Genomic DNA, 24,209 nt, shown 5'->3' on the forward strand with positions numbered 1-24,209 from the left:
AACCGTTACACTGAAATAAATCCAAAACTTTGGTTTTGGATTCTTTAAAGACTTTTTGTTTTTACCTTCCAGGCTGTAGAGACTCAGTCTTTTTTCGAACTTTTTCTGAATATCATTTGTTAAAGTTGTTGTTGTTTCCTTATTTTCATCATCTGGGACAAAGTTGATGAACAATGTGTTTGGCGGACCTCTGTATTGACTTTTAATAGTAACGTGAAGGCGTTTAACCAGTGAGGGCGGGTCAAAAAGGGGCGGGTACTGACCACATTGCTTTAATGTTTTTCATTGCTTGAAGTTTGAGCATCATAATTTGATTTAACAGGGATAATTTTCAAGTTCTACATATAACTGTGGGACTTGATTTGTGCGTGCAAACAATAGCTTAAAGCTACCGCTAAGTTTTCTGGAAAAAGACGTTTTTGTTCCCAAAACGAGTTCTCTCATTAAAATTTAGAGATACTAAAGTGTGCGGCTCCAAGCTCGTGCTGCAAACTGGGTCAGGGAGTTTGAAAGCCACGGGTGTTTACCAGGCGGAGGACGTCCGGGGGAAAACAGGCCATTGACTTATGTCAAAAAACAGACCGTGTGTGCATTTTTAAGCAGAAAAGTTGTCTTCTGCTTGGGTCCACCCCCTCCTCGGCTCTGTTGGATTTGTGCACATTCACCTCTGCCCTTCTGTTGCCTCTGTGTTTGCTGGGGGTGTCGAACCACCCACTGTAAACAGCAGGGCCGCACTGAGCATGCTCAGCCCACCTGCCTCTGATGATGAAGGTTGTTGTTGTTGCTAAAATGTTCCTTCATGAGGAGGAACAGCACATCTGGCAGCTTTTTTTCTTCTTTCTTTTTTTCTACATAATATTTTTCAATTTTGCAACATAACCCCCCCCCCCCCCCCCCCCTGGATTGGTAAATATTTTAAGGGTGAAGCCAGGAGCGGCGGCGGGTGAAGGGGACGAGCTGCTCCCTCCCCCTGTGTTTTCCCTCACACCGTGCTCAAACATTTATGGCCTTTTTTTTCTTTTTTTTGATGTGGTCATAAATTTATGTACGTTTCCTTTGCTTTTTACCCCAAATGCTGCAAACTTGCTTCGTGAAGAAGCACTGTGTGTTTGCCACTTTGTCCTCTATCTGCCCGTTTCACAAGCTTTCGTGACAGTTAATTCTTCCCATACCTCTCTTCCGAGTCTTTTCCAAGTCAGAGGGCGTGATGCCGTGCTCTAAATAACTTTATTGACATTTGAATTGGCCATAGATGGCAGTAATTATCCAGCCTTCCTGCTTCCTGGCTGGCAGTCAGGGAGGAAAGGCGCATTCAGGCCAAGAAATGTGTGTCCAAGCCGAACACACACGGATGCTCGCCCCTATTATCCTTTACATTCTGATAGAGAAGCAGTGGCGGGGAGCGTGTGCACTTAGCACATATCATTGACGGGGTTTGTGGTGCATAAAAGGGCTTACTGCAGTCTGCTCCGTCTATAATGCTCCCCCTATACGGCCGGAGCAATGTGGTAGGACGGTGTGAAGTATTCTTCAGGGCTTAAAACTGAGTGACCATGAATCATTGCACTAGAATGTTTGCTTACTCTTATCCTCCAAGAAATCTCCATGACTACGCCTCTGTATGGTCAGCAAGGTCCTGAAGTACTAAAAAAAACCCAAAAAAACCTAGAAGGAGTTTTAAAACATGGATTACTTGTTCTTCTTTGGAAATTTTCTTGTTTCCCCCCATTTTTAAAGTGCTTTCTGTTCATGTAGCCATAAGAGGCAGATTAAGCAAAGTTTATTAAAGGAAAATTATCACTTTTTAATTTAAAATCTTCCTCTGTGGAGGTGTTGAATCCATAGCAACCATACTTTTTTTTCATATATAGAGCTGATTAAAATATATAGCAACGTATGTGTCTGTACCCTAAAGTAAATATTGGTGTTTTCCTTAGCAACTGGTATTTCTACTTAGCAACACCGGCACTTTAGACATCTTAAAATTAATTTATAGATGCGAGTCTTGCTTTTTTTCCATCAAAATAAAATTTGTTTGAGCTAAAAGTTTCAGGAAAAAATACATATTTTTTAAATAATCCTATCAAAACATGTGTTATTGAAAATAAAAAGTTTGGGAAAACTAAGATTTTTTTTTCTTAAAATAAGAATTCTTGGAAAGACTATTTATTGTACCGCATTTTCTAATCTTGATTTAAATAAATTCTCCCAAAGGGGTAAAAGCTTTTTACATATTTCTGTTTTTGCTGTGTACAAAGGATGGTAAAGATTTGTCTACACATTTTAGGGATTTTTGATTTTTAAAAGCGAATTTGTCAACAAATTGTTGCCCAGTTGCCATAGAAACATTGAGCTGAAGTAATTCATTGAATTTTTTTCATAATGCTTAAATTTGTTTAAAGGCTTTTTTGTTACGTAATTAATAAATAAAAAAGTTTAGACTATTATAACATGGTATTTTGCTAATATTCTAAGACTAAAGATCAAACAGAGCAGCAAAATGTTTAAAAAACTAAATGTTAAGTATCTTCTAAAGAGAAAAGATGAAGTTAGTGTCAAATCTTAGAATCGGTGGCCACATTTTAGTTTCTTATTGGTCTATAAAATCAGAAGGAAGTGCTTTATAAATGTGCACTTCATCAAAACAAGTTTATAAACCGAATCAAGAGAACGTCCACTGATGTGAGTCAGAAACACTCTAGTAGACGATTCTGTTGAACACCCACTCCCATGAAAAAGGTGATTTCTTATTTTTTAACATGTTCTTCTGGCATTTTCCCAGTGATGAAAGAAAATAAAGCTTAAAATTGCACTTCTTACTAGTTTGAAAAAGCGTAGAAAATGCGCTGGGTGGGCCACAAGCTCCCTGCTCCTCCTAAACAGAGAGCTGTCAGCACAAGGGAGGGGAAGTGGGGTGGGGTTGCTCTGCTCCAATGTCCATCAAAAGATGATCGGAGTGGAACTTTAACCGTACAGTCAGTTTCAGAATCCCAATTTGCTGTTTACTTAATTACAATGAAGGGGGATGATCCAAAATTAGACTTTGCTTATTTTGTTTTTGTTTATCCCTTTTCATGAAGAACGGCTGGAATAAAGACAGACCAGGCATATATTTTTCTAGTTTTCCATTCTTTATTCTTTTCCATCAAGTCATATTCATCTTATGTTTGACATTTTGCATTCATTCCAAATCAATTTCCTGTCATTTCCCAGGAAATGAGCTAAACTTTGCACAGCAGGTAAAACAGCCCCAGCCTAAAGAAATGATATTGTCCTGTGGTCGGGCTTGGCAGCTTGGGTGTAAATAGACACTTTCCTCTTCTTTCAAAGTCGGTATCACGTCTCCTCGCCTGCTGTGTCCCTGAAGCTAAGCTGTCTATAGGAGGACAGCAATACAATCAACAGTCAGACTGCTTTTGGCCTTTAATGGTGGGTCCTGGCTGAGTCTGGGGAGATGGGGGGAGGCTGAAGGAAGTCCGGCTGAGAAATGGAAAAGGAAAAGCATGCTGCTTGAGATAAATGCCGTTGGTGCCCACAGCAGAAAACACCACAGCTAAATAGAAATAACTTTTCTGCTGACTTATAGTCCCACCCCGATCATCTTTTAATCTGTTGTGTTCTCAGTGGTCTTCTAATTACAACGATGCCGTCTTTAGCTAAAATCCCAAACTTGTCGTGTTCTAGAACATAGTTTCTGCAAAGCGGAAGGCGTTTATTAGAAATTCACCTCTGAGTTGTGGGCGGAGCTGTTGGCAACCCCGACCCCCTTCCAGTTGCTCTCTGTTTACACTATGTCCCACTAGCTTACAGCCCCTCACACCCCCAGCCTGACTTTGGCGATGCAGTTTGGAGCCAGATCCCAGCTCAGACGAGGAAAATAAAGACGTGCATGGATCCAGTCGTCTACAAGCGACAAAAGTATTTTCTACGTCACAAATGCAATCTTTTTCAAACAACATTTTTTTCATCTGCTCCTGATTCACAATGATTTCAATAAAGAAAGAGACTATTTTTCCATGGAGTGATATTTATGCCACCACGTTGCTCACAAAACTTTCCAAGTTGCAAATAAAAATGTCAAATATTTGTTTTCAAATACTTTTTCTTTGCGTTCAATTTTTTTTTAATTTGCTTTTTAAATGTTTTTTTTTTATTCTAACCAATTTAATCACCATATTTATCTAACATGGTGTCTGCTAACGAGATTCAGAGGCCGAACCAGCCAGAATGCTTGAAGACGGCAGAATCCCGTTAGAACAGAACCGAAACAAAATCCAAAGTCCATGTCTGCCTCCAAGCTCCGGCATTACGAGACAGAGACACCTGATTGGTTAGAATCTAGACCAATCAGCAGCAGTTTGATCGCAGCTATGTCACGGTAAACTGAAACTTATGAGAACAAAATCAAAGATAGGAAAAAGGAGAAATGAGACACAATGCATGTGAAAACATTGTGTTGCAAACACAAAAATATTTTTTAATGCAAAAAAAAAATTGAAAGCAAAAATAAAACAAAAAGTTTTTTAAAGCAAATATTTAATATTTTCATTTGCAACTTAGAATGTTGTGTGTGCAATGTAGTGGCATAAACATCACTCCATATTTTTCTGACTATAAGTCCGTCCAATCTGATTTGTCAAATGCATAAAGGGATTTATTTGATACGTTGAATACTTTAAGCTGCCATTATATTGTTTTAGCACATTTAAGGTAGCCATTTTTTTTTACAATTTCCACCAACTTTTGCGAAATGCAAATTTCAGCGCTTGATGTCGCAAAAACAACAAATTTGGGATTTGACGTGCAGGCCTAATAAAAAGGGGGAAAAAACACCTATAAGTTGAACTGGACTTGATCTACGTGGTTTCATGGACATGCATTCTGCCAGTTGTCTGCCACCTATAATTCAAATTTCAGTTTTTTTTTAAAATGATTTAGCGGTCAAAGGTTCCGTTTGAACGCCAGTCAATGCGGCCAGTGTGAACGTAGCTTTAGTCGCACTTTAGGGAGAAAAGTGCGATGCTTCTGAAGACACGGAATACATTCAGAAATCAGGTTTATTTATTTAAAACAGATGTAAAAAAAAAAAAAAAGGTCTCCATGTCTGGGTTCATCGGATCATCCAGGAGTTGAATGACGGTTCTTTCAGCGCTACTTCAGTCTCTTTGTGACCCAGTTTGACGACTTGCTGTCCCGCTTTAGTCAGAGGAAGGAAAACATAAAAACAAAAATAATTTAAAAAAATAATAAAGATCAGGAGAATGATCCGATCCGATGGAGAACCATGTTGGTTTTAGACGGCACTTCTTCTTTTTCTTCTGCAATGCTGTCAGTAGCAAATCCACCTACAACGCCCTCTAGTGGTTGTTATTGGGAAAATAATAAAACAAAATCAGTCAAACTGCAAAAGAACAAAAGATATAATCTGAAAAATAGTCATAAATACAATTTTGAACGTAATTTTCTTTTTGTCCACCATCACCATGCCGTTTTCAAGGGAGTGAGTCTTTAGCCCAAACTCAGCTATGCATCTGCTAAGGCAGGGGTGTCAAACTCATTTCCACCGAGGGCCACATCAGTATAGCAGCTGTCCTCAAAGGGCCGGATATAACTTATACATGTAACTAAATGTAATGAAACATACACGTAACTACTCCTTAATGTTAAACAACTAATTTATTTATTTATTATAACTTTTGAAAGTGACAATTCCAGTTGCATAGAAAACATATGTTTGCTTGTTACTCTGTCATAAATCCTTTTAAATTTGATTCTGTCAGGTTAGGTTATATGGACAGTGTTTAAGTCCTAATGTATAGTTGCCCAATCTGATATTTCAAGGCAGATTCTCCCTATATATATATATATATATATATAAATACACATCAATTTTTATTTTTTATTTTAAGAAATCAGAAACTTTTATGCTCTCGAGGGCCACATAAAATGACATGGAGGGCCACATTTGGCCCCCGGGCCTTGAGTTTGACATATGTGTGCTAAGGGCTTCATGAAAAGAAAACATGTTTGCAGAGAAGGACAGGATGCAGAGGGGAAAGAAAGCAAAACAAAAATGAGGAGGAAATTGAGGAGTTTTTAGTGGCTGGGTGAGTTTCTGGGCTCTGTGTTGGCTTAGCTAATGACTGGTGCACATGTCAGCCACCAAGTGCAGAGCTACAATCAGCCAGCTGAGGAGGGGAGTGACGGATGCAACGCAGACAGAAAAAGAGGGAGATGCAGACAGATTCAAAGTATTAAGCTGTGGGTGCACAAACATAAAAAAATAAATAAAATAAAAATCGAATCAAATCTGGGGAAAGCAGTTCTTAGAGAGGGAGAGCAGCGGAGCAGAGGATTTTGAGAGAAACAAACAGAGAAAGGCATCCAGAGGGAATCGGGAGAAAGAGGCGGAATTTGCCAAGATAGTTTCCATTCTTTTCATCCTCCTTCAACGTGCTGGAGTAGAAACGGGGGAGGCTGCAGTCCAAATCATTACACTCAGCTGCCTTCCTGAAAAGTATTTACTGTTGTCAATGAAAGAGCGAAGAGAAGATGGTGTGCAGGGAAAGGCAAAATGGCTTTGGAAGGCATGCTGATGACGGGCTGCTCCTCTTTATGTGGGCCTTTCAAACAGCATTTTTATTCCTTCTTTGGGTCTTTTCACTTCTCTTCCTTTTGACTTTACCTTTTTCTGCGTGTCCGCCCCGCTCCGTCCTGGCCCGTGTTCCGTCAGGTCAGAGATTTAAGCCTTTAAGAGCCTCTTTTCCCCTCCAGTAAGAGCTTTACGGCAGAATGTGTGTGGAAAGCATTTTTGTTCCTTTTTTTTCTTTTGCTGAAGGATCAGAGCTGGACAGAAATAGGTGCAGACTGAAAAGAGAAGCAGATGCTGCAGGAGAAAAGTCTTTATGACCTTGGATCCTCCAGTTCTTTTTGCTTCCCAACAAAACACCCACAGCATTTGTGTTGGGTCACACTAACAAACAAATAAGGAATTGGGTTTTACCACCCATTTTCTGGACTGCTGCTGCTGCTGCTGCTGCTCAGATTTGAACTTTAATAACTTTGTGGATTCAATCTTCTCGTTCTGCTAATTGCAAAGCCTTGCAGACCTTTTGCAGTTTGCACCCTCTGAGCTAACTGGAGCTGTTCTTGCATCTGCAGGCAAACCCGCGAGCAGGAAACCCCGCCGGATTTCTTCTACTTCTCTGACTTTGAAAGACACAACGCTGAGATTGCAGCCTTTCATCTGGACAAGTAGGTGAAAACCAGCCTATAAATAAATGGTGTCTGCCTTGTTTGTTGTCCCAATTTAAGCCCGTAGAGGTTGAACGTAAACGCGAAAATCTGCTGCTCTCGGGATGTTTAGACGTTATATTTTAAACAATGTTCAGGGGGGGTTTAGGCAGTAACTGAATATTTGAAATGTGGTCAAAATTCAGGCTTTCCAGAGTCGGGATAATCCAGGTTTGAGGGCTAAAGCACAGATGATCTGTGCAGCTCAGCAGGATTGATCACCTCAGGCTTTAGAAGAGAAGCTGAACGTCTGTAAACTTTAAAGATGAGGGATTGCATAAAAAAAAGACAAACATCATTCAGTTTTTCATTTTTAGAACTTTTAACCTATAAAAAATCTGTCAGAAGGACAAGAGATATGAAAGATGCGACCCTCATGGTTATAGCCAGTTTGCTCAGTGGTCCTCTGCCATGGTCGCGCAGCGGTTCAACTCTAAGACACCTAACGAAGTCAGAAACCAAACCTTTAATTATCTGCCTAAAAATTAAGAATAAATTAAAACGTTTCTTCCAAAAATGGGTTCAAACCAGGTAATTCTAGATGTCATACATTTAAGTTGTCGTGGTTAAAACAATTGTTTTGTCGCTGGAAGGATCTAGTCTTTAGTTTATGAACTTATAATCCAAACTGCTATGCTGCAGAAAAACAGAGGAAAACCTGCATTGATGCATTTCTTTATAGTGAAAATAGAGATGAACTCCCCATGCAAAGGTGGCAAAGGGTCAATCCACAAGAAAACTGATATGTGTCTGAACGTGGATGCATCGGAATGGAGCTGTAGTAGTTCGTACGTCACACCTGCAAGCTTTTTCCAATCTGCATTTTGTAGTCTGCTCCTGATCCACAACAGCTTAAAGGAAAGAAAGGCAGTTTTAAACGTACTTTTCTTTATAAATATCCACAAGTATATTTTCAAAACACCATTTTCCTCAAAGCTGACTTCCCAGATTTTAGCCGATGACTCTGCTGATATTCTTTAAAAATGAAAGTATATGTATTTACGTTCGGTGAGACAAAGAAGACGAACAAGCTGCCATTATTTGAGGAGTAAGAATGAAGAGTTGACATTCATAAGCACCACGTAGGTGTCTGCACGCCGGCACACCTTTTGCCACACCAACACTTTCCTGATACCTTACATTTTCTCCTCTCTTGTACCTTTGAGAGGGTGATGTTAGTGGGGGGGCGTGAGTCATGAAGCATGAATGCCCCCCCCCTGCAGCGTGCGTCTGACTGAACGCTGGCTTTGCGCTCAGCTCTCTGGCTTTACAAGCATGATGCCTTTACCGCCCTCCCGCGTGACGGACGGTTGATGTTTAGCATAAAGCGACACGAGATGATCCAGAGGTCACACACACACACACACACACACACACACACACACACACATGGGGTTGTGTTAGATCTGTTTCCCTTCAGGCCCAATGACACAGTTCATCAGCAGTTGTCGTGGCGTCCCTCACCAGTCTGCTGCACATCTGGTCTCAGCTGTACCACACACACACACTCACACACATGCACACAAGAGGATGTGTGGGTTAAGAGAAAAAGACGGAAACCAAAGGCATGCAAGGCCCAGCGCCCATCCTAAATATAAGCCAGGCAGGGTTTGCCAAATGTGTCTTCAGAGTTTTTTTCTCCTTATTTTGTGTCTGTTCTAAATTAGAGCTGCTGCTGCTGCTGCTGCTGCTGCTGGTGCAGAGGCTGCACTGCCTCCCAGGAGGCCTGCAGACACACACAGCCTCGCACAATCACGAGCACACTAAGACACAGCGCCCGTCTCCTCCCCTGCAGACTGCACTGCTTTAAGCATCATTAATTATGTGATTGGATTTGACTGTGTGTGTGGAGGGGGGGGCTTGCATTTTGCTGCATTAGGCAGTCAGCATATCTGGAGATTCGCCGAGCCCCGATATGACCTCCGAATATTGAGCCATAGATCTCCAAATTCATGAGAACCACTTTTTCATATGGGAGCGCATGAAATTCCCACGGTTGGCGAGCGCACGGCTCTCAGCGGGGTTCCCGGTCCCATCTGTGGGTTTAAACAGCTGCTGCGGAAAGAAGGAGGGTTGTAAAGAAAGAAGAGAACTCAAGAGATAAAGCTCAGGTGGCCGTGCTGCTCCATCCTTTAGTCCTTTTATTTTTTTATTTTTTCCCCGTTTCATCAGAGATATTAGATGAGGATCAACTGTTTAGTTGACATCTATATTTTGTCATTAATTAGAACAGAAGCTCCACATGCACAAAGCCGGACATCTATCGACAAGACACTTATGTTTACATTCATTCTTTTTATTTTCTGTCAAATAATCATTTAAACGAGAAAATATAGATTTAAAATTTTCACAAAAATAATCACTTAGATCAGATCAGAACCACTGACAAGTTAACCGCCATCCAGTGGAAATGTGGGGACATTATTGATGTCACAGTGCCCCCTTACGGCTGTAATGGTGAACTGCACAACACAAAATAGTAATAACAGGCTCTCACTAAAATTGTACTTTAATGGGTATTAAAATGTAGAAAAAAAATTATTTTACAACATTTGATGTCAATTCTTAAAAATTACTGTAATTTTTTCTTTTAATGTTGTGTCTTCTTATTATAAACGTTTATTGATTTAGCATAAAAACTCATTTAAAAGCAACAAATGATTTAAAAACCAACAAAAAGAGCATTACATTGAAATTGATGATTAAACTGAATACATTTTTAACTGAACGGATTTGTGAGACCGTTATAATCACTGATTTGTGGATGTAAAATAAGCTTTTGTGTTGGAAAAATACGACTAAACATAAATTTAAAGGGTTTCTGTTTTACTTTTATCCCTTTCGGTGCACAGCGCACATCACTGTTATGACATTTTAAATATTCAAAGACTTCTATCTGTGCTCCGCCTGTAAAATGTGTCTGTTTTATTCATTATCTTAAAGGATTACATAAAACTAAAGATGATCATTTTAGTTTTTATGTCAAATTCAGTGAAAGTAGGATTTAATTGCTAAAAGAAAAACATAGGTCATTAATTAAATCAACTCTAAAAACTCCAACCAAATTAAAGCTGTGAGCTGGGTTGTTTGGCCCACAGGCTCACAGGCGCTACCTGCCCTCACAGGCCCCTGTTTACCCCTTTCTTTGCCACCGTGGTCAGAGCTGCATGTGACGAATTCATTTAAGCCTCCAGAACCCACAGGATCAAATTTGTCTCCAGTTTTTTTTCTTCCATTTTCATATTTATATTTTTAGTTTTCGTCCTCCCTTTTTGGCTGCTGTTAATAGCTGCTACGCAAAATGATCAAACAACTTGTCAAACTAACTTTAAAAGCCCAGAGGAAATCTGTTCTTCAAGGTTTTTACAGGTTTGAAAGGACAAACTTTTTTCTTTTGGTTTTGTCTCCATGGCAACCATTTAATGTTTTGGTCGCCTGAAGATAACGGACAGGTCTATGTAACTTTCTTGATTTGCGATGGAGGTTTTTTTTCAACCTCATCCAAGGATTTATTTTTTACATTTTTACATTATTCTGGTGAAAAATGTCCATGCAGTAGGGAAACATCACTTGGCGGGCAAAACGTCTACTAACTCTTAAAATGTAATTATCCTAAGTTTGTCCCTGTACGAATGTAAAACTGCTGATTGTATTGTTTTGTGCATTATCCTTGCTTTGATTGCTTGAAATAAAACATTTCAAATAAACGTATATATATTAGGGATTTATTTGATGGTTTCGCCCACTGTGATGTCATCTTTTTTTCCCTTCAAATTTGGTTGTATTTTGGATCTTCTTTGGTTTAAAGCTCACATTGGAGCCGTTTCACATTAATCGTTTTGTGACTCTGACAGGATCCTGGACTTCCGGCGCGTTCCCCCCGTCGCTGGCAGGCTGGTCAACATGACCAAAGAGATCCGGGACGTGACGCGGGACAAAAAGCTGTGGAGGACCTTCTTCATCTCCCCAGGTACGCTCTCTGGATTCCCACCAAACCTAAAGCACAATCTTTGCTCTCATCTCTGGAGAGTCCAAGTTTTGCCGCAAACGACAAAAATGAAAGGCCAGCAGAAATCTGCAGCTTCTCCTAATCAAATGCAAAGCTTCTGGCCTAAATTACCAGGATATTAATTTGTGTCGAATTAGTATTATCATGGGACTTTACCTTGTGCCAAAGCACCACAATTAATTAGCAATGCAGCTTCTCAGTGCTTTACACCTGGAAGATTCTCCCAGGAATCGAATTAGCAGCAGCCTCAGCATTTGATCCAGTTCAGTGAACGTCCCCAGGTACTTTTAATCATGTTCAGCTTTGAATGTTGTGGGGGGGGGGGACGATAACGGCGCATCCACAAGGGGGCGGGGCTATCAACCGCCCCCTGTCAGCATCTGGCTTTTTTCTGTCCTGTCAGCCAACAACGTGTGTTTCTACGGAGAGTGCTCGTACTACTGCTCCACTGAGCACGCTCTGTGCGGCAAGCCGGACCAGATAGAGGGCTCCCTGGCCGCCTTCCTCCCAGACCTGGCCCTGGCTAAGAGGAAGACCTGGAGGAACCCGTGGAGACGCTCCTACCACAAACGCAAGAAAGCAGAGTAAGAGTCCGACTACGACTTTCCCGCCGTTCCTGAGGTCAGATTTTTTAACGAAAACTCTTCAGGTGGGAGGTGGACCCAGACTACTGCGAGGAGGTCAAACAAACCCCCCCGTATGACAGTGGCACGCGGCTGCTGGACGTCATGGACATGACCATCTTTGACTTCCTTATGGGTGAGTGCAGCACCGAGTGTAGGAGAACCCCGCCGCGGTCCCACGGCGGCGTTTGATCCCGTGTGGTTTTCCTCACAGGAAACATGGACCGACACCATTATGAGACCTTTGAAAAGTTTGGAAACGAGACTTTCATCATCCACCTGGATAACGGCAGAGGGTAAGCAGAGCCGACGGCACGGTATCTGATAGAAAGATAGATTGTCCCCAGAACAATGAATTCAGAAAATCCTTTAGAGTTCTCATTGTTAAAATTGCATTGTGGGAAAAAAAAACAGTAATGTTCCCTGTGTGATATTTTTATAAATCAGAAACAACTTATGAAAATCAACAACTTTGTATCATTGAATCTTTATTCTCTGTAAATTATTTACAGACATTCTCAGACTCTCCTATTAAACTGCATTTCCTGTTATTGAAAATTCACATCATTCATTTGGTGTCATGTCTTTTTAAATATTTTATTCTTTTTGTTTTAAAAGTAATGTTAGGGATGATTCACATCTAGTTTGTAAGGTTTTAAAATTCAAATTTTTTTTAAATTCAAAACCTTCTTTTGAAAACCGGAATCTTACGAAAACTTAAACGCCACCTTCAGTTGTCCGTTGGCGCTGATGCTGTTTTTTAAGGCAAGAATGCAAAGCAGAACTTCTCCAAAACTTTTAAATGACTAAAATTGTCTTTTATTTTTGTCTTTTTCCAGGTTTGGAAAGCATTCCCACGATGAGATGTCCATTCTGGTGCCGCTGACGCAGTGCTGCAGGTGAGCCCGTCACACTAAGCGATCCGGCCGCCCGCGCACACGACGAGGCTGACTGACGGTTACCCGCTCTGCCTGCAGGGTGAGGAAGTCGACCCACATACGGCTGCAGCTGCTGGCGAAGGAAGAGTACAAACTGTCCACGCTCATGGCCGAATCCCTGACGAGGGACCGCCTCACGCCCATCCTCATCCAGCCTCACCTGGACGCCATGGACCGACGGCTGCGTCTGGTCTGTCATTCTAACTCTTCCTTCTGGGTTTTTTTTTTGTGTGTCAAAAGTGTTGAAGTTTATGAAATTCATCAAAGGAGATCTGCTCGATCTCTTATTCGCACTACTGCCAAAAAAAAAGGCCAAATAAGCCGTTTTCCTCAGGTGCCACAGGATCATCAAATTTTCAACAAACTGACAGTTTTTGCTTAGAAAAGCCAGAAATTTGGCATCATTTAACAAAAATAAAGGAACATATACAAGACTTTTAAGAAAGCAGTCACATTTAAGGGATTGAATTGTGCAAAAAAAAAAACTTTTTTTTTTTGCTTTAAAGCTCATTTCTGACCGTTGAGGTGATTCAAAACTCGTATGCTGCAGGCTAACTCATCTGTTAGGAAGTGCACTTTTAAAACGTTTTGCACAGAGCTGTAAGACTCAAATCTAAAGAGGCACATCCCATGAAATCACACCAGCTGTTTAAGGTTGGAAAAGCATTTCAATAAAAAGTATTTTTCGACTAAATATCTCAAATACATTTGAAAAAAGCTAATCTAAGTTTTTTTAAATTCTCTCCTTTTATTTGCAGTAAGATGCAGTTTGCAGATTGAGGAATGAAAGCCTTCATGTTTCTGTCTGCAGGTGTTAAACGCTCTGTCGGACTGCATCGGAAAGGAGGGCTACAGCTTTGTGGTGGAGGACGACCTCCTGGGAGACCAAGGCTCGGAACGTTACCATATCGGACCGAGACGGAGGTAGCTGCCTGCGCTGGTGGCCAGATTGGACGGACTCCCCGGAGATTTGACTTTCCTCTGAGCCGATCCGGTCCGTTTGTCGAACTTTTTCCACTGAGTTCTGCATCTGTGGAGGACCTGCTGGACTTTGAGAGGCTGCAAAGCTGCGGGAACTTCCTGCCACAAAAACGTCACCGTAGACTCCTTAATAAAAAAAAAAGAAAAAACATCCCACCCTGATGTAGAGTAGGACAGCATCACCGCCCCCGTTTGTCCACTGCAGCAGCCAGACCACATTCGTCTTGCAGAAGACAGCTTCCTGTCTGCTTCAGGACCCCCCCCATTTTTGAATTCAGTGAATTCTGAGGGCCTTGAAAAGCGTCCCCTCCCTCTTCCGCAGCTAAACATTGTGTTTCTAACCCTCTTCACCAATGCAAGTTTTCTTACGAACCCTTCAGGACGGAGGAGCGGGACGAGGAGCGCGTTTTAATGCTTTTTAGAACTTTGTTTCTGCTGTCTAGAAAACCTTGAGATGCCCAATTTGGAGTGCAGGCTTACTCCTGTCATCATTTTATCCCCAGAGCTGTTACATGTCTTTGAGAGTATTTATTTAAAGAAAAAAGAATCATATTTATTGTTTGAAATTAAGTGCTAAAATTGACCAAAACTGCTGCAGCAAACGAATCTGTTCAAATCGCAGAGGCGCACTTCCTCATTTTGCCCAGGAGAGGGCAGACTTGCATGTGTACAACCATCCACCATGGCTCTCCACCTCTGTTTGCAGCTTTCATGCTGTCTCCAGCCCCTTTTTTATGCTTCAAAAAGTCAAACGTGACACTTTTGATGATTTGTGATATATATTTGATGTCCAAATGTTGCTGTTGTGGAAGGATTCTTCTCCAGGATGTATATTTCCTTCAACGCCAACTGCGGATACCTTTTCTGTTGGTGTCAGCGACTCTGTCACTGACTGAAAGTTAATATATACAGTAGGAAAATCTAGTGCCTGTGCAATGATAGAAATACTTGAATGTCTGGTTTCTTAGCCGATAAGGGTACGAGCAATAGAGAAGATGCAGAGGTCCTCATGTGTGGATGTGCTGACTCCACCCGTCTCCAAGTTTCCCTCGTCCTGTCTGCGTGCGTGGAGGTATGGGCGGAGCCACAGATGGATGTCCTAAAGTCAATCTGCTTCTTTTTTTTTTTTTTAATTTGACCCATTTGTTTCTGTGTTTTTATTTTGATTTGTTTAATTTTTTTTCATTTCTTTGCATCATGGTAAAAGTGCAATAAATCGAAATGAGCATTGAGTCGGACTTTTCTTTTTATGTGAATATTCAGGCAGGTTGTGAAAGCGGGGAACTCCGGCATGATTTCATGCAGCTTGTTAGGTCTTTATCTTATAGCATCCTCAAGATTTTCAATAACAAAGAAAGGTTGGAAAAATTGCAACTTTTTTAGATCTAAATGCAGATTTTGTTGCTGTTATTTCAACAAACATAACTAAATATGTCCAAATACAAAAATAGATACTTTTTTTTTGTATAGACAAATAAAACTACAAAAAAAAGAATAAAAAAATATGTTGATTGGCTGCTATGAAAAGATTGTTTTTTATACACTTCATTTACACATTTCCTTTTTGGTTCGTGTTTATATTGAAGCTGCACCCAAACTGTGTCTTTGTTTGCAGATCTAAGCGGGAAAATGTTTCATTTTGCTTTTTTTTAATGCCGAAAGACGAAACAGGATTGTCAGCGTGAGTCGGTGTCTCATTGATTACTGGGAGTACTGGAAGGACGGGAGGTCAAAGGCGCCACGCTGGACTGCAGCAACCACCGCTGGGGCGTGATCACATCAACAAATTCACACAACCAAGAACACAGCGACAGATTAACCCTTGTGCTATTTTATGGGGTCCAGATGACCCCACCCTTGCATTGACGTGTTCTCCCTACCATGACAAAGGTGGATAAAGGTGGAAAGATTTCATGTCATCCATGGACACCAGTGAAGATCACAAATCATTGAAGAAAAAAGGTTCATCGCACTGTCTAGTGGGTCTAGATGACCCAACTCCCAATGTTAAAGTGCCTAGGATAGCACAAGGGATTAGAAAGCAAAGCGATTAATAAAAAATAAAAACACTTTTCATTTGTGGGAGTTGAACCAGGAACTCTGCAGCTGGACAGACGTCTCACAAACCTCCAGGCCAACATGACAACAATCAATGCCTTTAATCCACTTTTGCTAATAACATGACAGAAGTGTGACTGTTTTCCCATCATTGCCCAGCACTTCATTCAGTAAAGTAGTAACAGAATAAAACTTTATCGTCCACAGATGTAAAAAAAATCGCCTTTGGGCTCTTTAACCGAATAAATAATATGAATAAAAATAAAATTAAGGGCCCATTGACATGAATGAAAAATAAAGTAAAAGGTCAGAGTAAAAAAAATGTCTCAGGCATCACACGACTTCTTAATTTGTGACAGCGGTGAAAAAAATGCATACCGTTATAACATTTTTAGCATCTCGATTCAATACAAAATCATAAAATTGTTTGTTAATCTTCATTTATTGTTTCTATTTCCATACATTAATATTAAAAACAAATCAGTAAGCCTGTAAAGAGTACAATTTGTAGAGGTTACATTAGATCTGAATGCATAAAAAAGGTTTTTTTGTAGTCTTTCACCCAAAAGTTTCCTTTAGAATTCACATCAAAACAGCAATGAAATAACATCTGAGCTCATTTTAAACAGTAAATTGAGGAACATCCTTCGAATATCCAGCCAGTTCAAAAGAAAAACACAGATTGTATGAAGACACAGCAGCAAACAGTGAAGCCGGGAGTAAAAAAGAGAACATTTGAAGGAGAAAACCCCAAATCTGGCAGCTTCTCTGTCAGATGTTCCTCAGGAGACGTGTTTCCAAGCATCCCTGTGAAAAAGTTTTCCTAGGAAGTTCTGGTAGAAAAGGCCTCTGCTTATGGAAGAACTGCAGTTACACATCTGAGGTGCATTGTGGGTTGCCAGATTTCCTCCCGTAGCTCAGCAGGTTTCTCATGTGCAAAGGTTGTACGTCCAGTTTCTGTTTCTGTGGCCCCGTTTCTTAATTTCTAGTCTGGCCTGACAGGAACATAATCCACAATTTGAAGGATGATACGTTTTATAACTGCAACGGTTGCACAACACAGGCGTTTTCTCATTACGGCCTGAGGAGTACGAGGAAAAGGAGCTTCTTTTATCTGAAAAGAAAATATTTTGAGAGGCAGACGAGGTGTGGCGGCAGGTTGGTGGCACAGTAAACTAGTTTGGTTAATCTGTCACCATTACTCACCCCAAACTAGGCGTTAAAGCTGGAGGCCTATAAATCCATCAAAAAGATGTTAACGTCTTACACAAATATGCCAAACATGCAGTAATGGATTCCAACAAAAGAAGAGGAGATGAATGGGTTCTGCTTCATGTGAGGCAGGACAATGAGCCGCCCAGTAGGGGGCGGTGCAGCCTCTGGAGACTCTCCAGCAAACAGATCCATCATAAATCTCAGAATAATTAATATGTGTCACTTTTCATTCGTTTTAGAATTGTTCTTAGAGGCCTTTTAATTATGATATGTCATTTTTATTTATTTATGTCATCCACGAACAAGAAAATACCACAAAAACATGTTAAAACACCATTTTTATTAGATTGGATCTTTGGAATTTAGTGGGAAAAACAAAAGATAAATGAGAAGATCTAAAAAAAGAAAAGAAAAAAATCAATCACCACCCCAGAAATACATGATTAAAAATGATGAAAAATAATAACATCCATAAAGAATATTAGGAGAGAGCAGTTATACTTTAAATTAACAAAATCTAGCATTTCAAAGACAAAATGAAAATACTAAAATCTAAGACATGATCTCACTTACATACATAGGTTTGCAACACCGATCATTTTAATATTGGAGGTAAATCCAATTCACCAAAGTTCTGTCAGATTAATAAAAACATCACAAAAGGGTAAAATAAATTATGTATTTTCATGCCAATTTTTTTGTTTGTGCAGAAACAACAAAAAAACATCAAATCTTGTACTTGATAATGTTCTGGTTTTTATATAAAAATAAATGCATAACAATATTTTGCTAAAGAATATAGATTGAAATATAACTACTTTCCAGAAAAACCAGTGATATAGTTAATATTATAAAGCCTTAATTTCTGTCTTCCCAGAAGAAAAACCCGAATAAAGAAAGTTTTTCCCAAAAAAATGGGAAAACTTGTTTTTATGACCAGAATTTTCTTTCTTTTTTTAAAAAAGACCATTTTTCAAACCCATACAGATTTTTTTATTTATTATTCTTTAATTCTTTCATTTTTTCCTCATTTCTATGGGGATGTGTTTTTACTGCTCCAAAAAAAAGATGCAAAAGTCTCTATAAACACTGATAAATCCGTGTTTTTGGAATGTTCAGGTGTTTTCAGGTTACGCCTTTTCCAGGACGAGAAAAAGAGAAAAGATTTCAGAATCACACCTCCCAGCTGCAGCTCTTTTCTTTCTCGTCTTTGGAGCGTTTCTTCGTAATCCGAGGCTTAGCTGCGGGTTTACGGAGCATTGATTTTATGATTCAGGAAGGGAATTATACTCAGAAGATTTCCTGCTTTGGATGTTTTATTTATTTTTGTTTCTTTTTTTGGTCATGAAGTGTTCATGAAGAAATCAGAACTGCCTTAATGAGGCTAAAATAGGTTCAAGTTTGCACTCCTCCAAACAAGTTTTGCTTTACAACTTGCATCAAAGTGGATCCAATCAGTAGCTTTAACCTGCAAGATCATAAAATCAGTTCACCTTTGATTTGATGTAAATTAATTTGAGTAAATATTGAATGAAGTGATGTTTTTATGCTTCAAACCTCTTCTTGCACATGTGGCGGAGCTGCACTCTGCAGAAGGAAAGGGCCTCGGATCATGGCAGGAGCATGTTTACAGTCCTGGGCGCTCCGCTGTGTTTTGATAACCTTTTCCTCACAGAACAGCCCCCGGAAAAGGCCTATCGGCCAGTTTACACGAACGCCTCCAAGCCCACTGCCGAGCGAGGAAGGCAGACGGAGGAAGACGGCCATCAGAGGGACAGAGAGTGACCAGAGGAGAACTGAGGGCTGTAATTGGCCCGGCTGGCGGGGCTCCAGAGGAAGCCCCGTCATGGGAGCCAGCTCCGAGGTGCTTATCAGATCTCAGCTCAACGTGGTGCCCTAACCTCTCCATCTGCCTCCCCCTGCCTGTTGCTTTGCATGCAAAAACATCATCATTTAACAGCTCATTTGACAGAAATGCCAAAACTACTAACGGCTGTTTTCTTCTGCAGAAAAGTTGATGCTAATGTCTTTTTTTTGTTTTGGTTTTTCACCTTCTAGACTCATTTCTGTTTCAGCAAGTCCATGCTATCATGCACCAGGCAGGGTTTTTGGGACCCACAACAAGGGGATCTGGTCTGAACTAAAGTCATTCTCAGCACACTGACCAAAAATGTGCATCTAGTGTGGGAGCAGCAGTTTCCGGCGGAGGCCTGTAGGTGACTCCGGCCCCGGCGAGACCACACACGCCGCCCCGCAGACCTCAGGCTGTTTTCCCGGCCTCCGTGGACTCACGGGAGACCTGCAATTGCCCCTTTAAGAGCTCTTAAAAATACACATCCCCTTATTTTATAGACACGGAAACAATTTGTGGCCATTATGGAGCATTATAGATATCATCTACAAAACTTCCCGTTGTTGACTAAACGTCTGCCAGACTGGGCACACACACAAACACACACTCCAAAAGAGTTAAAAAACAAAACAAATACGCAGAGGATTCTGTTTGTTGATGTGGAGTTTGCTGTTTTAAGTACAGATAGAGAGATTGAGCTATAAAAGGAAGCAAAATAAAACATGGAACAGAAGGGGAGTCCAGAGGACCACCCTGGACACGGCTGCAGGGAGGTGGCAGAGAGGCCATCAGCCTGGTTGTTGATGGAAAAGCAGGATAAATCCCATGTTTTCATCGAACTCTGACCCTGTCGCTGCAAGAAGGTTAGCCCCAAAAGAGGACAAGGACACGGAATGTAACAAGAAATCATTAGAAATCCTTTTTACTTAATGAGAAATCTTATAGTAAGATATTAAAATTTGGAAAAATGATAATATAAGTTAACTGTTAGATGGAATAACTTCCTTTACAGCCCAATAATAAGTTTTTTTTTTGCTAGTTTTAGTTAAATAATTTTTTTGTAGTTTTCATGAACCTAATTGTAGTTTGTTTTGATAACAGTAACAACAAAAACAGTGTCATGAGTGGAAATGAATCAGTTTTGAACATAATGTGAAGAAATGTGATCTCAGTCATGCGCACATTTTCCACATTTGAAATGTCGGTCTTTCGTGATGCACCCGTCATATACGTCATTCATGAGTGTCTCTTGCGTTTGTCATTCGTCGATGTGCGCAGATGTCCGTGGAAGGTTCACGGGGGGGTTTTTTTGGTGAGAGTTTTTGGTCCGTGGAGAATTATGCAGTTCACGCGCATTTTATGTCGTTTTTATGCAATTAGTGCGTAAATCGTACCTGATTGTGCGTGATTTTTGAGAGTTGTACACGTAAATTTGTGTCTTTTTCACGACCATTCCACGATGTTTAACTTTTTCATGACTGTTACAAGTAAAAATCAGTAAAACTGTTAGCCAGTCGTCCTGACAGGAAGTACTTCTTGTTTTAAACTTAAATTCAACAGGAAAATGTTAAAATTCTTCAGTCAAGATATCATCTAAATATTTACTTTCATAGCGTTTCTGTTTTTATTTATTTATTGTTTTAAGACCGTATCATCTATGTGGGTTTTTTTTTATTTACAAAGAGACAACCCCAAAGAGTTGACCAATTAAAGAAAATTCATTTCAGAAAGACGAGCTGAATAAAAAAATGCCATCAGGTAACCTATTAAGAGTAAATTACAGTGACCATTTAATAAAAAGTACAAAAATTATACACATCCAAGTCCTTTTTTCAGTAAGACTTTATCAGTTTAAGCCGCAAAGTTCATAAAAAGGTCTGGTTATTGAAACTCTACTGCGCTCAAAAGAAAGAAAGAAAGCTCTGAAGAACATCCTGGGTGTCTGCAAGCAAAGGCGCCATAATTAGATGGAAAAGTGGCAGAGGAAATAATCAGGACAGGATCGGTTCCCAGAAACAGGTACAGTCCAGAAGGACGGGCTAACTCCATCTAAATGGAGCAAAATCCCACAAAAGCCCCAGTTTGACCAAAGCTCTGTGTGAAAACTCATCAGCGATGTGAAGCCATAAAACCATGTTTGTAGACAAAAACCTCACAGGAAGCTGCAAATTCTGCTTTTACAGCCTCACCAGTAAAGAGATGAGGATGAAGCTGAATGTTGGATTTTTTTTGGGGCCATTTAATCTTTTTTTATGCCCCAAAGCACTCAGTGACGGCTGTTCTGCAACAACCATGAACTCCGACTGGACTTATTGGTGTATTTTTCACAGAAGTCAACCATTTAGTCGCAGCATCTATATTTAAGAAAAGTGACTTTCAAGTGGGGCGGTGTTCAGGGACGTAGCAGCCTTTTTTCCTTGGGAAAAGCTGGAATAAGGAATGAAGGAGGGGAGGGGGGGGTCGTATTCAGCCCCCAGTTTTCAGGAGCAGAAAGCCTCAGAGTGAGTGTCAGCTGGCTGAGCGGCAGGACGTGGCTTTGCTGGTCTGCAGGAGGACACCGAGGGGGGAGACATGTTCGACAACTCCCACTACCCCTTCAACTGCTTCAACTACGATGGAGACGGATACCCTTCCTCCAGCACCGATGAGGAGAAGAAGATCTGCCGACCCGCCTACAGGTACGCAACTTTCTACGCCAATGCACTGGAAAACACTTTGTACCTGCTTTGGGTTTCATTTTTAAAGGATATATAATTTATTATTGATGGATAAAATGACTTAGGCAAAAAAAAAACCAATAACTTTGAGGGTACTTTTTTTATTTCTTCCTGCAGATTTCAAGTATTTTCTGTTTATTAGGAGTTCTAAATCATGTCTACTGTTGGAATGACTGAATAAATTTCACACTTTCAGACTCTGACAGCCGAGTAAAAAAGACGTCGAAAGCCTAATTACACATCTTTACTGTTAAAAATCTAATTGGTGGATTTTTCTTTGTGTTCTTGTAAAAATATCAGATTTAAAAAACAAAAGTTAACTATACATATTAAAAAAATAGTGCTAAAATAGAAACTTTAGGGTAAAATGTCTACCTTTTTAAAGAAGATTTTAGTTTTAGAAACTTCAAAACAAATGAATCTAATTTTGTTTAAATGGCTACATATAGATATTTTAAAAGATTGCATCCAATTTCAAAAATAAACTTCTTTAATAAATTTGAATATTATATTATTATTATTATTACAGACTAGCTGGACTTGTAATAAATGACTTTACAATAAAAAGTTTTTGATTCAAACATTTAAAAATTTTGGTAAATAATTTGTGATCATAGGAAAAATGTGATAAGGTAAGAAATAAAGAAAAGATGATGAAAATTCTACAAATAAAACAAGTAAAATTAGTTTTAGTTAGGATTTCTTAAAATATGTTGTAATGATGGGCCCTATTAACACCAAATTATAGCTTGAAATGAGCCATAAACCCTCAAATTAAGGTATACTATTCTGACTAAAAACATAATTTGTCTTGAAATCGGCAGGTTTGGCTCAAATGAATAAATATTTATCTTTAAAGTAGGTTTCTCCCCAAATATATACAATTTTTTAATGCTGTAACAGTCCAACTACCCTTACTTCTGGACCAAAATCATCCTAAAGAAAAACTAGAATTCCACATTTGAGGGTAAATGTATGAAAAAAATATCTGAATTAGGACAAAAAGTTCCAGTTTTCCTACATTAAGAAATTCTGTTTCCTAAAATTAGACCACAAATAAAATTTCAGCTTTAAATTATTGTGTAAAGTAAAAACAATACTTGTTTCATTAGAGATATTTATTGTTGGATAGTCAAGATTTCTTGTCTTACAATAAGTCGATACATCTCATTGGAAAAGGTGGTTTTGTCTTCAGTCAAATGTCATATTTAAACTAGAGACCAGGCAGAAAGACTTGGTGATGTTTGGTGTTTTTTGGAGTGACGCGGCGCCACTTCTGCCTCATCAAAGTGCTCGTATGTGTCAGTTACATCGCTCTGATCGCCATGGCCATCCAGCAGAGCCCCGAGCAGCGGGTCACGCTGTCGGGCATCTACGAGTTCATCATGAAGAGGTTCCCCTACTACCGCTCCAACCAGAGAGCCTGGCAGAACTCCATCAGACACAACCTGTCTCTCAACAGCTGCTTCATCAAGGTGGGGGATTCTGGGAAAATGACATAAATGATGACGTAAATGATGTCACCAAGGCTTTGGGTGTCTTCCCCCCTCAGGTTCCTCGGACGGAGGGCAACGACAAGGGAAAAGGAAATTACTGGACGTTTGCCACCGGCTGTGAATCCATGCTCGACCTCTTTGAAAATGGCAACTTCCGCCGCCGCAGACGTCGGCGAAACGTGAAGATAAGCCTCCACGACCCGGGAGAAAAGTCCTTCCACCCCGTAGAGAGCCACAGCCACCAGCACATGGCCCCCGCCCGCCGCCCCGACCCCAACTCCGCCCTCTGCCCGCTGACCCCTGAGAGGTCAAGGCCGAGCGCCCAACAAAACCGCCTCCTTCTGAACCCCGCCCAGCAGGGAAAACCCGAGTCAGAGATTAAATTCAGCATTGACTACATCCTGTCCACGCCGGATCCGCCCCTGACGGGCCTCAGGCCCTCTCACGGCCCCCTACACGTGGTTCCCACCGGGCCACCTGTCCACGTTCTGGAGCCCCAACACCTCAACCTCCACTTCTGGACTCTCTGAGAAGGAATCTAACCGGGAACTCTGAGGACAGCCAAAGAGAGAACTCCAGCGGAGGAATTGTAGCTGGAAAAGAGGAAAAGGATGGAAAGAAAGGGATCGAAAAGAGAAGCAGAAAAGCTGCATCCGTTGATGTTTACATTCTGTTTGTGGAAAGTCTAGTGCTGGCAGTTCTCTCCATATGTATTCATGCACTCAGCCGTGATGGACAGTTTAATTTATGTCTTTTCCGTAATTTAAGGTCAGATAAAGAAAAGCAGATCCTTCTGGAAATGACTGCTTTTTCTTCCAAACAAGCTTTAAATTGTATTTATCAGTGTTCACCTTATTTTTCTGGAACAAATTCAAAATATAAACAATTGTTGAAGTGAATTTCTAACATGTCTTTTGTAAAAATGGAGCTGGAACTGAATCGGTAGAAAGAAAAAAATAGAAAAAAAACGATATTTCTTTAAACGCATCCAAAACTTAAAACTTTGTCTGAAGAAAGAAAAAAAAAA

At 40.3% G+C, this 24,209-nt stretch overlaps 3 protein-coding genes across 3 annotated transcripts in view; all 3 read left to right on the plus strand.

Annotated features, from left to right (window-relative positions):
* Window positions 1-15,076, plus strand: part of fam20cb (FAM20C golgi associated secretory pathway kinase b) — a 67,617-nt gene extending 52,541 nt beyond the window's left edge. Inside the window, exons 4-11 of the mRNA XM_023949367.2 lie at window positions 7,162-7,254; window positions 11,148-11,263; window positions 11,706-11,886; window positions 11,952-12,061; window positions 12,140-12,221; window positions 12,765-12,824; window positions 12,903-13,053; window positions 13,675-15,076. Coding sequence (XP_023805135.1) covers window positions 7,162-7,254; window positions 11,148-11,263; window positions 11,706-11,886; window positions 11,952-12,061; window positions 12,140-12,221; window positions 12,765-12,824; window positions 12,903-13,053; window positions 13,675-13,791 — 910 coding nt within the window. The 3' untranslated portion in view covers window positions 13,792-15,076. The remainder of the gene's footprint in view (window positions 1-7,161; window positions 7,255-11,147; window positions 11,264-11,705; window positions 11,887-11,951; window positions 12,062-12,139; window positions 12,222-12,764; window positions 12,825-12,902; window positions 13,054-13,674) is intronic.
* Window positions 1-24,209, plus strand: part of meiob (meiosis specific with OB-fold) — a 187,976-nt gene that overhangs the window by 13,477 nt on the left and 150,290 nt on the right. The window lies entirely within an intron of this gene.
* Window positions 21,403-23,852, plus strand: foxl3 (forkhead box L3). The gene is made up of 3 exons (XM_011487873.4): window positions 21,403-21,647; window positions 22,993-23,161; window positions 23,239-23,852. Exons 1-3 carry the CDS (start codon window positions 21,541-21,543, stop codon window positions 23,710-23,712), a joined length of 750 nt encoding a protein of 249 aa, XP_011486175.1. The 5' UTR covers window positions 21,403-21,540; the 3' UTR covers window positions 23,713-23,852.

This window comes from Oryzias latipes, chromosome 19 (assembly GCF_053564925.1).
Source record: "Oryzias latipes strain Hd-rR chromosome 19, Olatipes_Hd-rR_3.1".
Lineage (NCBI taxonomy): Eukaryota > Metazoa > Chordata > Actinopteri > Beloniformes > Adrianichthyidae > Oryzias > Oryzias latipes.